Below are 14355 nucleotides of genomic sequence, written 5' to 3'. Positions count from 1 at the left end.
CAGCCTCAGAGCCCTGTGCTTCAGTCCAGTTCTCCCCTGCACCTCTTGCCTCTCAGTCCAAATAATGCATGAGACAAGGAGGAATGCTGTCTACCAGATGGAAAACTTCAAATGCCCTTTAAAACTTGCTTTCTTCCCTTAATTGTCTCAGAAATTATCTGGGGGGACATGGTCTGTAGTTGAAGACATTGCAAATACTGCTAGGAATCTCGCCATTGATCACTTCATTCCAGCCCCAAATGTCCTGCAGGGCAAATGGGGCCATCCTCATTTTCTAGAAGAAGAAATGAGGTTTCCAGAGGGCCAAGCACCTGCCCAGGCTTGGCCAGCCTTTCTCTAAGGCCCAGGTGCCTGCACTAACCGAGACATTCACAGCCTCAGCACTATGCACATTTGGGGCCGGAAAATCCCTTGTCATGGGGGGCTGTCCTGTGTACTATAGAACATTCCACAGCATCTCTGGCCTCAGCCCACCAGATGACAGTAGGCTACCCCACCAGTTGTGACAACCAAAAATGTCTTCAGACGTTGCCAAATGTCCCCTGGGGGGAAAATTACCCCCAGGTGACAATCACCACATTAAGCAAACATTACATATTGCCCAGTGCATTTTCGCCAAGAAGTCAATGAATAGTTTCCGCATACCTTAGAAATCAAGCGGAAGTTGGATTTAACATTTAGTTGTTTCTAAATTCCTTTTCAGTGTGGGGTTGTTTTTTCCCTCCTTCTCACAATGGCTTTCAAATTCCCTCTTCTAAAATTAGACCTGTCACTTAAAATTCCTTATTTTCTGCAACTGCCTTCCTCCTGAGCAGTTTGTCCTTTGCATGAAAACCAGACTTTTGTGCGAATGTTCTGTCTCTCACCGGCGAGGAGCCTCCTGGTTACGGGGGTGGGGGGGGAATGATGGATTGAAGAGGAATCTCCAGTCAGCCAGGGGCACGGACAGCCCCAGCATAGCCCGAGCAGTGGAAGAGCCGTGGGGCCGGAAGCAAACAGGCCTGGGTCTGCACCCGGCTCTGGTCTTACTGGCTGTGTGTGGTCTCTCTGATCCTAAGGCAATGTCACCTTCACAAGCTGTTGAGAGAGTTGAAAATGATGATGCATGTTATGCTAGGTCTCTAACACACTGTGTCAGGAGTTAGGAAGGAGGGCTTTGGGGCCCCGGAGGCAGGCAGTCAAGAAGCAGGCTGAGAAGCAGCCCCAGAAGGCCTTCCTCCCCAAGGCATGTGCATAACTGACATTTTCCTTTACCAAAGAGCCATGGTGTCTCAGTAGAGAGATGGAAATCTTCTAGAATGATACCCCCCCATTTGTTATGTACCAATTCTATAAAAGATGCTTGGGGCACCTGGGTGGCTCACTGGGTTAAGCGCCTGACTCATGTCATGGTCTCAAGGTCTTGAGATCGGGCCCCACGTTGGGCTCCACGCTCAGTGCAGAGTCTGCTTGTCCCTCTCCCTCCCCCTCTGCCCCTCCCCCCACTCTCGCACACGAGCTCGCTCTCTAAAATAAATAAAATCTTTTAAAGATGCTTTACTTTGTCACTTTAAACATTTTTACAGCCACCCTGAAAGACAGATTTTTTTTACCTTCTTTAGAGACATGTAGTCCCTTGCCTACAGACCCACAGTTCCCCAGAGGCAGCCCAGGGTTGGAATCCGGTGTTCACACCTCCAAACTGTGGCTCCTTCCAGTCCACTGTCCGCCCCCGAGGGAGGAGACTGTCAGCAACCTGAGAGCGTGATGGTGTCATGGATGAGATCAACACAAAGCACACTCCTCGGGGAGGGTTTGCTGCGGGACACACCCCACCTTTCCCGGTGCTTCCATGCTGTGTAACACCCTCGAACTGCCAGATCACGTAAACCTCAGTGGGATAGAGACAGAGGCCATTACCCACCTGCTCTATAAGATGACTCAGCCAGAGAGAAATGGCTTCTGGAGCCGGCAGAAGGAGACAGGCAATTTGTATGTTGGGCAGGCCTCCTCCCCACCCCCTTCCTGGGAACAGCCCAGCAGGACCTCCTCGCATGCCCTGGAATGGGGGAGATGGTCCAAAGGGCTGATTTCTGCCTCTCGAGGGATAAATGCATTTACTATGAAATGACTCCAGAGCCACTTTCATAAGCAACCCCCCCCAATGAGGGTGTAATTTTATGCAGTGCGACCCTCTTCACTAACCTAGAAACACCTGAGGGGTTTCAGGAAGAATTGGAAGCAGGGAAGGTTGCAGGGGGTGTGAGGAGCAGGAAGGAGGCCATGGGGGGAGGCCAGGGCACGCACAGCTCCCACAGGAGAGCACGTACCCTGTGGAATCAACCAGGGGCTGGCAGCCCTGGGTTCAGACTGAGGCAGCAGAGTATTCTGGGGGATGGAAGGGGCCCATAGAGCCTTGGCTATTAAAAATCAGTGAATCTGGGTAAAGATTAAGAAAGGTGTTTAAGCCCCTTTGATCCAACTCTGAAGATCACAGTTACTTTCCAAAGGGGAGGAGATTATACAAACAAATCTGGTGAAGATTGGGGTTTTCTGGAACAATTTTAGCTTCTGTCACAGCCCTAAGAATGAATTTATCAGGAGCCACTTCTATGCTTGGTGAATGTGGAAGCAAAGGTAGGATCTAAAATTCTAATTTATCAGCTCAGTCAAATGTGGGGCAGACACCGGCAAGAGGGTCTTTGTTTTATGGGAAGCTTGAAACGCATTTTGCCGAGAGATGCGTCCATGCCAGCAAGCTCACAGAAATACATGCAGTCGTTTTTACTGGCCTCTGAGTGTGCCTGTAACTTTAAGAAGATACTCCCCTCACTAAAAGATAAGCCATCTGTAGATATGTGTAGTTCCTAAATTATATCTTCTCCCCCAGTGCATGAAAAATGTTTTGCTAAACAAATGCCGGTAACAAGACAAATTTGTAGAAATGAGAGCTTTTTCCAAAAACGAAGTAAGAGCCAAATGCAAGGAGCGTGGCCAGCCACCATCGGGCCTGACAAGTTATAAGCAACGAGCTCTAATGTTTCTGCTTAATAACGATCAGGGTGTAAATGCTTCCAAGGTCCCCGAAGGCGATGGGTTTCCTCGTCAGATGTCATGTAAAGGACAGCTTGGTTTTCTATATTTAACAAACTCGTGCTCTTTAAGAAAATGGCCGGGATTGGGAGGACACAAATGGCTCGTGTCCAGCCTATGGACCCGAAATTTTAAGTAAATAGTGAATAGTGACAATTCTTACCCAATCTGGACACTCCACAGGAGGGGCATGGCTATCCTCTTGGAGAAGGGGAAAGAAGCCCAGCAGGACAGAGTGAATTACTTGTCACACAGCCAGTTCAACACGGAGCCAGGTCTCCAACCTCCAGTCAGTGATTGCCCGATGCCCCATGAGTGTCATTAGGGTTAGGTTTGGTCTCAAGTGGCAGAATCCTCCACACTGACCTAACTTCACATCGAGGAAAATTGGGAAGGGTGGTACAGCAGTCCCAGGACCACACATCCTGGTTTGCCCAGGGCAATCCAGATTTATGCCTCTTGTTCCGAACGAATTATTAACACTCTCAAAGGTGCCCAGGTTTGGTTAATCAATTATAGAATCACTCTGGTGAGCAAGGACACAGGCTCCTTCTAACTTCTCGCTCTAGCTTCTGAACAGGTGGCTCCCATCCCAAAGCAGGGGCTCTGTGTGTAGTTGTGTAGTTTGTATGTTGCACAACCCTCAGGGCATCATTCACATTGTCCCCATTAGAAATTTATTGTAACAGTTTTCTAGTGGATGACAGTAAAGTGTCTTGTAGATCAGGAACCTTTTCAGTTTCTCACAAAGTTACCATGGGCGCTACCATGCTGTCCTGAGGTCACCTAGTGATCCAGGAGGGCTGCTGAAGCTCCAGCCATCATGTTCACCATCCTGACAGCAGAAAGGAGGAAGGGCAAAAAATGGGATCACACCTCGTTGGTGGAAAGCTCATTTTAAGGAGATTTCTGTTCCTATCTCATCGCCACAATTAGCTCAGCACGTGTTGCTCCCAGTACCGTAGTTCTGTTAGTAATGAGGAAGGGGCAAAGGTGGGAGAAGGAAGAAAACAAATAGTTGGCCACACCACACAGCTCCATGCTGGATGTAGCAGCAAATCTCAGAGACCACCTTGCACCTGAATTTAATTTTGGAGATAGATGCCTTTCACCGACTCTCCCTTGTTTTTCTTTCCTGCATTATAGATTTGGTTCTACACCAATAGCATCTTTGAAAAAGCTGGGATCTCACCAGAAAAGATCCCATACATCACCTTGAGCACCGGTGGCATCGAGACTTTGGCCGCTATCTTCTCTGTAAGTAAACTGAGGGTTATTCCTGAGAACATCATAGTGGGGTGAACAGTGCCATGGGACCCCCCAGGGAGCAAACGTGCTTGCCTTTAAAGGAGCGTGTCCTTTGTCGCTCCGAAGGTGTCGGAATTTTAAGATGTTTCACCTATCTGGAGAATATTATCTATATTTTGCTCTCCTACCTATTGTCTTTCTTTTAATATATTGCTCCCTTCTTTGAACTCTCACCTGGTCACAGATGATGGAGCACCCAGTAAAAAGGGCCATTTCTCCCTGGGGGTCCAAAGCAGTGTCCCTGTGAGCCTAAGGTCCATTGCCATGACTTTAAAATATTTCCAAACCATTAGCTGTCATCTTTCTACCTCGAATATGTAGGAGTTTGCAGGCAAAGGAAAGGAGAAAGGACATTCCAGTCGATCAGTGTAACAGAGTGTGACTTTAATAGTCAGCAGAAGTGTCCAAAGGAAGACGCAGAGTTCATCCTCCTTTCTCAACCTCAGAGATGCACAATAAACATACTGCAGGGAGGGAGTTAGGAGACTTCAGAATTTCACAGAAACTGCACAGGTTGGGGCCATCAGACCAGACTAGATTTGAATCCTGGCTCTGGAATTTCTTGGCTGTGAGATGCTGGACAACGCTCTCAACCTCTCTGAGCTTCAGTTTCCCCTTTTAGATGTCTGATTCTCTTCTACTCGTAGGTGTGTGGTCTTGCCTCACACTGTAGGCACACCGTCCACAACGGGGCTCCTTTCCAAAGGATAGAGAGGAGGGTAGAATCAGAGTGAGGTTCTCAGACCTTCACGGAGGAGCTCATTTATTTCCTCCCTTGCGCTGACTTCTGCTGACAGGATTGATGCAGCAAAGACATGCAGAGACTTCCAGTCCCATTTCTGACTTGCTTTCGACAGAATGCTTTATTTTGCTCCTTGCTCCTAATGGGTCATTCTAACAAGATGCTTCTAAAGATGGGTGTCGGGAAAGTGTTGAGGACTGACGTGCATCTCCTCCTTTCACTCACGGTCTTTTTGTTAGAGGAAAATATCTCACCATTTCACAATCTGGGAGTTTCACAGAATTCTCGTTTTCACCCCTGATGAGGCTATGCATGCTTACGTTGATCCATGGAAATGCACAGTCTGGAATGGAAATGGTGTGAAACAACAGGGTTTGTTTGGGGGTCGGGGGTCGGTAAAGTATTTTGTTGTTGTAAGGAATCATCATGAGCTCATTAGGGTACATGTGTACAATTCAGAAAAGCAGGAAGAACCGAAGAAATCTACAAACATACATACATTTGGCAAAATCTCCCCTTGGCTTTTCTGTGCACGGGTGTGTTCTGTTCTTGCGCAGTAGTCACCCTGCTTTTGTTCACATGACCCCGTGCCAGACTTGCTTTCCGTCTTACTTTCCTTCGTTCTTGTCTGAGACATGTTTTGTTGAAGTGTAAGAGCATGCTGATCATTGCCCCTGTGACTGAACACCAGCCATGCAGGCTCTGCGGCTCTTCAGAAATTGGCTGTACGGTCAGTTCTCTCCCCGCTGTCTGCGGGGCGGGGCTCTGGAGTGTGTCCCCTCAGAGCCTGGATGGCAGAGCCTGGATTCTGATCCCTGCTCCGTCCCTTTTGAGCTGCGTGACCCTGGGGAAATTATTCAACGGCTCTCTGCCTCAGTTTCCCCATTTCAGTAATAAGGACACTGCCCCTTGCCTGGGTGGCTCGGTCAGTTGAGCATCAGACTCTTGATTTCAGCTCAGGTCATGATCTCGGGGTCCTGGGATTGAGCCACACCTGGGGCTCCACGCTCAGCAGGGACTCGGCCTGAGGTGCTCGCCCTCTGCCCCTCCCCCCCAGCTCATGCACACCCTCTCGCTCAAATAAATAAGTAAATAAAAGGGCACTGCCCTTGCCCATAGAGAGGACCTTTGTAAACTCAGACGGGGAGTCGACCTGCTGCTGCCTTCAAGTGTGGAGCACGATGGACCACAGTCACCTGGAACATGTGTTCCAGAGAAGCAGGGACTGCCGTGTGTGGGCCCACTGTGGGGGGCGGCGGCTTCGTAGCTCTCATGGAGGCGTCATTCATTCATGCCTGCATTCATTCCACACCCATATCCTGCTTGTGTCTGGAGGTCACCAGTGAAGTTGTCGTGTTCTAGAGAGAAAGATCCAGAAACAGACACATACCACGTGCAACCCTGGGATGAACTCTCCTGGGAGGGCTTCCTGGAAGAGGGCCCAGGAAGGCGAGCACTGAAGGTCCAGCAGGCGTTAGCCAGGTGAAGCCAAGGGCAGTGCGCTGGGGAGCCTGTCCACTGGTCCCGTGCACACGGCCCCCGTCATCTGCAGCCCTCCCAGTGTTTCATCTAAAGGAACTGGAGATGCAGAATAGTCCACTGGGAGTAGTTCTTAACATGGTGGCCTTCACCCTCATCCCCGGAGTACCTCGAGATTAACTCCAGCATGAGGCTGGGAGTCTGAGATGGAACAACGTGTTCGGGGGAGAAAGAGCTGAGGCTGTGGGGCCGGCAGCTTTGAATTCAAATCCTAACCACCCATCTACTAGCTGAGTGGCCTGGTGAAAATTGCCCAACATCCCTGAATTTATTTGTCATCTTTAAAATGGACATAACCGGGCCTACCTGTGGCAAGCAGAATCCTGGTCCCCCAGTGTCCCCGTCCTGATTCTTGGAAGCACGAGTATGTCACCTTACACAGCAAAAGAGGCTTTGCAGGTGGGAAGACGTTAAGGATCTGGAGATAGGGAGGTTATCCTGGATTAACCAGGTGGCCCGGTGTCATCACTAGGGTCCTTCAAAGTGAAAGAGAGAGGCAGGGGTCAGAGTCAGAGAAGGAGATGCGGGGACAAAAGCAGAGGTTGGAGTGGCAGTTGCTGGCTTTGGTGGAGGAAGGAGCCACGAGGCAAGCAGGTGGCCTCCGGAAGCTGGACAGGCTAGGAACAGATTCTTGCCTGGAGCCCCCAGAAGGAACACAGCCCTGCCAACCGCTGTGATTTTTGCCCCCGAGACGTGTTTTAGACTTCTGTCCTCAGAGCTGTAGGAGATTGTGTTTCTTTCAACCACTATGTTTGTGGTGACGCAGCCCCAGGAGACAAATCCAGCGCCTTCCAGAACTGTTGTGGAAGCAAACCTCAAAGCGCAGGAAGTCCCGCTGCAGCAAAGCTGACCGTCAGTACACAGTAAATCCCATGGCCTTTCCAAAGTTTTTATTCCCTTGCTTCCAAAGATATGGACACTGTTTCATCCCACGCTGTGAGGCAGCCGCCTATCGAAAAGGACTTCCCAATTTGTTTTCTTCTTCCTGAGATTTTGACAGTCTGTTAAAATGGCATTGGGACCTAATAAACTTGGGAAAGACATTTTTGTTAGTTTGATTGGCAATTAACTTTGGCTCCCGGCATTGCTCATCGGCTTGGGTAGCTGTAAATAGCTGCATCTTGCAGAAACAGCTGTTTTTCCAAACTGACTTTCTCGGCGCGGCATTAAGTCTCCGAGTGAACTTTCGCCGAGTGTCACCAGGGCCCCACGAGCCTGACCTGGGTCAGCAGCAGCTCGTGGAATGGGCCTCATTCCTTCGAGAAGTGGAGAGACTGCTTTTTCAAGTCAGGGGAAACGGAATTCACGTAAGTCCTTCTTGCTCCTTATTCTTCACAGTAAGTTTGTGTGGTTGTCAGGAATGGACTTGGCCATAGCGTTGAAGTTAAAAAAAAAAAACCCTGCTAGTTTCCACCACCTGCTCTGCTTCCAAAACAAACCCAGAATCAAAACCTTTAGAGTTCATAGCTTCATCTTAAGACCCCGGATCTGGCACTTGTCGGATGAGAAAGTGGGTCCAGGCAACAAAGCAGGGTGGTGGGGTGTTTGGACTCTGTGGTCTCGTGGCCCTCAGCTCACTAGCTGGGTGACCTCAGGCCGGTTATTCAACCTTTCTGAGCTCCTGTTTTCCCTAAGGGAAAGTGGAGATAATACAAATCTATACCTCAACAGGTCTTATCATGAGAATTATATAGTAATTCACAGCACTTGGCATTAAGCAAGTATCCATAATTATTATTATGGGTCAAATTGTCATCCTTACAAAATTTATATGTTGAAGCTCTAACTCCCAGTACCTCAGAATGTAGTCATTACAGATGTGATTTGCTAAGATAAGATCACTCTAGAATAAGGGGGCCATTAATCCTATATGATCGTCATCCTTATTAAAAGGGGGGAATTTGGGGGCACCTGGGTGGCTCAGTCAGTTAAGTGTCTGTCTTCAGCTCAGGTCATGATCCCAGGGTCCTGGGATTGAGCCCCACGTCGGGGAGTCTGCTTCTCCCTCTCCCACTCCCCTTACTTGTGCTCTCTCGCTGTCAAATAAATAAAATCTTTTTTAAACATTAAAAAAAAATAAAAGGGGGGAATTTGGACACAAACACACAGAGAGAATACCATGTGAATTTTGGAGGCCTGCCCTTGGCAGAGGGGAGGGGCCACATGAAGCAAAAGAGGAACCAGATTTCTCCTTTGGCCCCCAAACTCCCGGTGGGGGGGTGGCAAGCAGCTGCAGGGCTCCATCCAAGAAGGCAGCACCCACTGGAGCTGAGAAATCACGATTTCAGTTGAGTAGCTTTTCCTATTTGCTGCCTATGTCATCATTCGAGAAGGCGCTTCTGTAACCTGTTGCCTTGAGAGGAAGCATGCATGTGGACGTCGGGGCTCCCCTGGTTCTGAGGGCTCTTGCTCACAGGAGGGGCAGGGAGGGCCACCCAAAGCACACAGGCAGTTTTTCCCTGGAGCCCGTTTCCCTGCAGTCCCTGCTCCCACCCGCTCCCAGCTCTGATAATACCTTTTTATCAGGTGGTTCTATTTCTGAGTTTGGCCAGGGACACACCTGCAAGCCGGTTTGTTCCCTGCAGCCCACCAATGCTTTAGTTCCCACCAGACGTCTTCCGATTCCCTCCCCCTCTCTCTGTGAGCTTCCTCTGGCTTCCCTGCACCTGGGCTGGTCCCACCGGCTCGGCCCATTAAAGGAAGGTGAAGACACAGCTCCTGGGGGCTCTGGTGGAGACTCACACTGTTCCTTTGTCCCTTGGTGCCAGGTCCAAGGGCCAGCTGCCCCCATGCCCTCGCCTGTCCCCCAGGCGCTCTCGGCTCCATGCTCCTGGTGGTGGAGCACTGATTTCTCAGGCAGCTGGCCGCCCCATGGTTCTTCCTCAGCTTCTCTTTGAGAGCTGACTTTTCCCCACTTGCCCCAAATTGAGAACAGTTAAATTTATGATCATAAACCTCTTTTGTTTATTATTATGTTACGTTAGTCACCATACAGTACATCATTAGTTTTTGATGTAGCGTTCCATGATTCATTGTTTGCGTATAACACCCAGTGCTCCATGCAGTACGTGCCCTCCTTAATAAGCATCAGCAGGCTAACCCATCCACCAGGCTAAAGAACTAACTACTTTTCCTTTTTTGAGAAGGGAGAGGGGGCTTGTATTTTCCTTTTTTGAGAAGGGAGAGGGGGGTTGTATTTCCCTTAGAAGCTGCAGAAGCTAGGGCTTTGACCCAAGGAAAAACTTTCCAGGACTTGAGAACTTGGAAAAGCCAAGTCTAGGGCCAGCCTTCCCTTCTATTCCATTTGACCCCTATCCATATCTGATTTTGCACTTCAGTTAAAATATCTCAAGACCATTTAAATTTATTATACTTAAGGATTGTGGACCACCCTGGAATGATAATCATTTAAAAAGTACCTTTTTTTTTCATTTCTTACAACTTTAGCCCAAACAGATATCACAGATCTCACACATTCATCTTTTTTTTTTAAGTAGGCACCATGCCCAACATGGGGCTTGAACTCACGTCCCTGAAATCAAGAATTGCATGCTCTACCAACGGAGCGACCCAGGCGCCCCTCACACATCCATCTTTTAAATAGAAATTCCTGAACAAAGTTTGTTTCAATGGATTATTTTTAGTTTTCAATTTAGATAGCCTGTTCCAAGTAGAAAATTATTTCTGAGACCCTGTCTTCTGAACACAGACCTTAAAACTCCATTAACTTGCAGATACCCGCAGGTTTCCAAGGTCTCTGTTTTTCAGACAGAGATTTGTGAAAGCGAAGATTAACGCTTGCAGACTTAAAACAGAAGTACTAGCAATACTGAAACCTGACATTTCTTCTCATGCAGCCTGTCTTTGCATTCTCTTCTCTGCTGAGAGAGCTGAGTCCACAGTTATAAAACCATTCCCATTCCTTTCTGTCGGGTGTGACCAGCAAACCCTGAGACAGTGAAGAAAAGATGATTCCAGACACCTGGGTAGGAGGAAGGAGAGGCCTGGGGACCAGACGCTCTAGTGGCAAAAGGCCTTGAGCCAAGTTTGTCTCCACTTTTACTGGGGTTATATCAGTACATCAGGAGAAGCGCAAAGCAAAGAGGAAAGTGTAACCATCATGGTCGGGACAATAACATACGGGGCAGCGTGTGATAAGGGTGAGGGGGTAAGGAGTCCGTGAAGTACATGACCACCACAGGTGCCTGTTTTTCTTCAAAACTTAAACATTGACTACCTAGATGAGAACCTTAGCCACAGTAAGAATCTGGCCGAGGGCCAGCATTCCAGACACTCCTCCTTTGCTTTTCAATTAGTCTCATCCAGGGAGGCATGGACAAGTCAGATTTTGTCTATCCAGGCACTGTGCATTCCCACATTTCCTCCCATCCTTCCAGAACTAAAGCCTTGGCAATAATCCAGCTTCTGCCTAGAGACTCAAGAATGGCTGGGTGGTGAGGGCTTTTCAGGGACCCCACCATGCCCAAATAGTCAAGATCGAGGGCGGCCATTTGGGATACTTGGGTGCTGGCCCCATTCTAGGAGGCATCCTGCCCCAGTGGGGTGTGTGTGTGTGGGGGGGGGTGACACAGTAGGTTTAAAGAAATGGCTGTGGCAGTTGTCACCCATACCCCTTCAGTCCCTGGTCTTCATGTTTCCCACCAGGCTAAGTGCCAGCTCATCACAAGCACCCAGTCCACAGGTGTTTGAGTAAGACCCAATTAAGGCCACTTGTGGAAAGGTGCGTCTGAAATCTGGACCGAGTGCTCTGCCCGTGCTGGGATCCACACCCCCTGCCTGGGAGCAGCCGGGTGGCATGCTCTGAGGGCAGCCGAGCCCCCACCAACAGCCCTTCCTCCTTCTGGAGCCCCACAGCCAGCCACGTGGCCCCCATGCTCACGAGGAGCACGATAAGCCAGGCAGAGGCTGACTTCATGGGAAGAGCGGAACAGAAAAGGCCCACATGAGATGGGATGGGAAGAACAGGACATCCCTTAGGATCTTGTCGAGCAATGGACTCTTAGAGGGCTCTGCAGTCCTTGAGATGTTAGGGATTCTGCCAAGCACGGAGTAGTTATTTCATAAACTTTATACTGAGATGTACATGAAGAATACAATAGAGACAGAGATTGGCCTACAAAATTCATATAAAGTAATGTCTCTAAAATACTATAAATGCACATCAAGTCAGCTTTGAGTCACACTTGAAATAAATGACATTTTAGACCCTATCTTCCTTCCCTCCATCCCTTCCTTCTTTCTTCATGTGTTTCATCATTGAACAACAACGTGCCAAGCTCTGCTCTGCATGGGACGTGAGCTCCCCATGTTAATTTGCTAGAGCTGCATAGCAAAGTACCACACACAGAGGGGCGGAAGCAACTGAAATTTATTGTCTCCATTCTGGAGGCCAGAAGTCTGAGAACCAGGCATCAGAGGGCAGAGTCCTCCTAGGGCTGTGAGAGAGAATCTGTTCCAGGCCTCTCCCTGAACATCTGGTGCTTTGCTGGCGATCCGTGGTGTTCCTCGTCTTGGAGAGCACCACCCTGACCCCTGCCTTCATCCTCACATGGCGTTCTACCCATGTGCGTGTCTGTGTCCAAATTTCCCCTTTTTTATAAGAGCACCAGTCACATGGGATTAGGGCCCACCCTGATGTCCTCATTGAATTTGATTACCTCTGTAAAGACACTATTTCCCAAAAAAATCACATTCTGAGGTAGCAGTGGTTAGAACTTCAACATATCTTTTGGGGGGGATGACACAGTTCAACCCATAAGATTCGCCAAAGGCAAGGACTCCTTTCTCCTTCTTCTCAGCATCCCTGTGCCAGGGCCTCATACAAGGAAGAAAAGCCTTGGAGGCTGCATATATCCTTTTGCTAAATCTGTATGTGCCAGTGAGGAGGGGTTAAGAGCAAGACTCTGGAACCAGAATGCCTGACCTTGAATGCTGGCTCTGCCACTGTATGACCTTGGGCAGGCTGCTAAACTCTCTGAGCCTCCACATACCCATAGAGCTGTTATGAGATTAAATTATTACTATATGTAAAGCATTTGGCACCATACCTGGTACATAGTAAGTGCTATAGAATGTTCACTGCATAATAATCAAGACAGCATGGTGAGGGCATAAAAACAGCCACACAGACCAATGGAACAGAATAGAATCCAGAAATACAAAAGATGCCAGAGAAATTCAAAGGGGAAAGTTAGTCTTACCATAAGTACCATAAAAACTAGATATTCACATGGAAAAAAAACTAAAGAACCCTTACCTCATGCCACATACAGATTAACTCAAAATGGACCATGGACTGAACCATAGGAGCTAAAATTATAAAACTTCTAGGAGGGAACATAGGGGGAAGTCTTTGCAACCTTGGGGTAGGCAGAGATTTCTTAAATGGGACTAAAAAGGATGAACCATTTTTTTTAATTGATTAATTAAATTTCATCAAAATTAAAAGCTGTAGCTATGTAAAAAAGCTTGTGAAGGAAATGGAAAAGCAGGCTAGACTGGGAAGTATTCACAGAGTACCCAACTCACCAGGGGCTTGAATCCCAAAGATATAAAGGACTCTTAGAACACAGCAAAAACAGGACCAAGAGCCCACTTGGAAATGAACAAAAGACTCGGGCAGACACTCTACAAAAGAAGATATCAGAAGCATCAATACACAAATGAAAAGTCTCAACACTGTAAGGCACCAGGAAAATTGAAACTAAAACCCACGGTGAGATACCACTGTTCACCTTAAGGATGATTAATACCAAAATGGCCGATAATGCCAAGTATTGATGAAGATGTGGAGCCCCTGGAACTTTTGTACACCACTGGTGGGAATCTGAAATGGTACAACCCTTTGGAAAACAGTTTGGCAGTTTCTCACAAAAACTTTACCCATACAATCCAGACATTCTTCTCATGAGTATTTACCCAAGAAAAAGCAAAGCACACATCTACATAGAAAGACTTGGACCCCAGTGTTTACAACAGCTTTAGTCATAAGAGCTCAAACTGAAACAGCCCAAACGTCCATCAACTGATGAATGGAAAAACACACTGTGGTATATCTATTCAATGGAATACTACTCAGCACTAAAAAGGAATGGTATATACAACCGGGCTGAATCTCAAAAGTATAGCGATCACCAGGGCACCTGGGTGGCACAGTTGGTTAGATGTCTGACTCTTCATTTCGACTCAGGTCCTGATCTCAGATCATGATCTCAAGGTCATGGGATTGAGCCCTGAGTCAGGCTCCACATTCAGCATGGGGTCTGCTTGGGATTCTCTCTCCCTCTCCCTCTGCCCCTCTATGCACTTGCTCGCTTGCTCTCTCTCTCAAATAGATAAATAAATCTTTTTTTAAAATAAGTATAGCAATCACCAATATGGACTTCTAACCTAATCTAGACTAATCTAATCTAGAGTAATGGAGAGTACATCAGTGGTTGCTTACAGCTAGGGAAAGGGGCACAAGGGATCTTTGGAGTTAGAAATGTTCTGTATCTTGATGTGGTCATGGCTTTATGGGTGTATAAATTTGTTAAAACATACCAAACTGTACAATTAAAATCAGTACCTTTCATTGAATCTAACTAAGAATTTAATCTAAGTCAGTAAAGTTGATTTTTAAATACTAACAATGACAAAAGATCTTCTCTGTATTATTCCACCAGCGGTCCTAG

At 47.8% G+C, this 14355-nt stretch overlaps 1 protein-coding gene across 17 annotated transcripts in view; it reads left to right on the top strand.

The window, feature by feature from the left end:
- Positions 1–14355, top strand: part of SLC2A9 (solute carrier family 2 member 9) — a 231812-nt gene that overhangs the window by 171751 nt on the left and 45706 nt on the right. For all 17 annotated transcript variants that reach the window (XR_010409283.1, XR_010409284.1, XR_010409285.1 and 14 more), the window contains one exon: positions 4219–4329. Coding sequence is in view for 14 of the 17 variants with exons in the window: in XM_064584279.1 (XP_064440349.1) it covers positions 4219–4329 (111 nt within the window). In the remaining 3 variants the exon portion in view is untranslated. The remainder of the gene's footprint in view (positions 1–4218; positions 4330–14355) is intronic.

The sequence above is a fragment of the Mirounga angustirostris genome, unplaced genomic scaffold (genome assembly GCF_029215605.1).
Source record: "Mirounga angustirostris isolate CCGP_5_RB_7025 unplaced genomic scaffold, mMirAng1.0.hap1 SCAF_2, whole genome shotgun sequence".
Lineage (NCBI taxonomy): Eukaryota > Metazoa > Chordata > Mammalia > Carnivora > Phocidae > Mirounga > Mirounga angustirostris.
The sequence above is the reverse complement of the archived record's forward strand: the minus strand, read 5'-3'. Positions and strand labels throughout refer to the sequence as shown.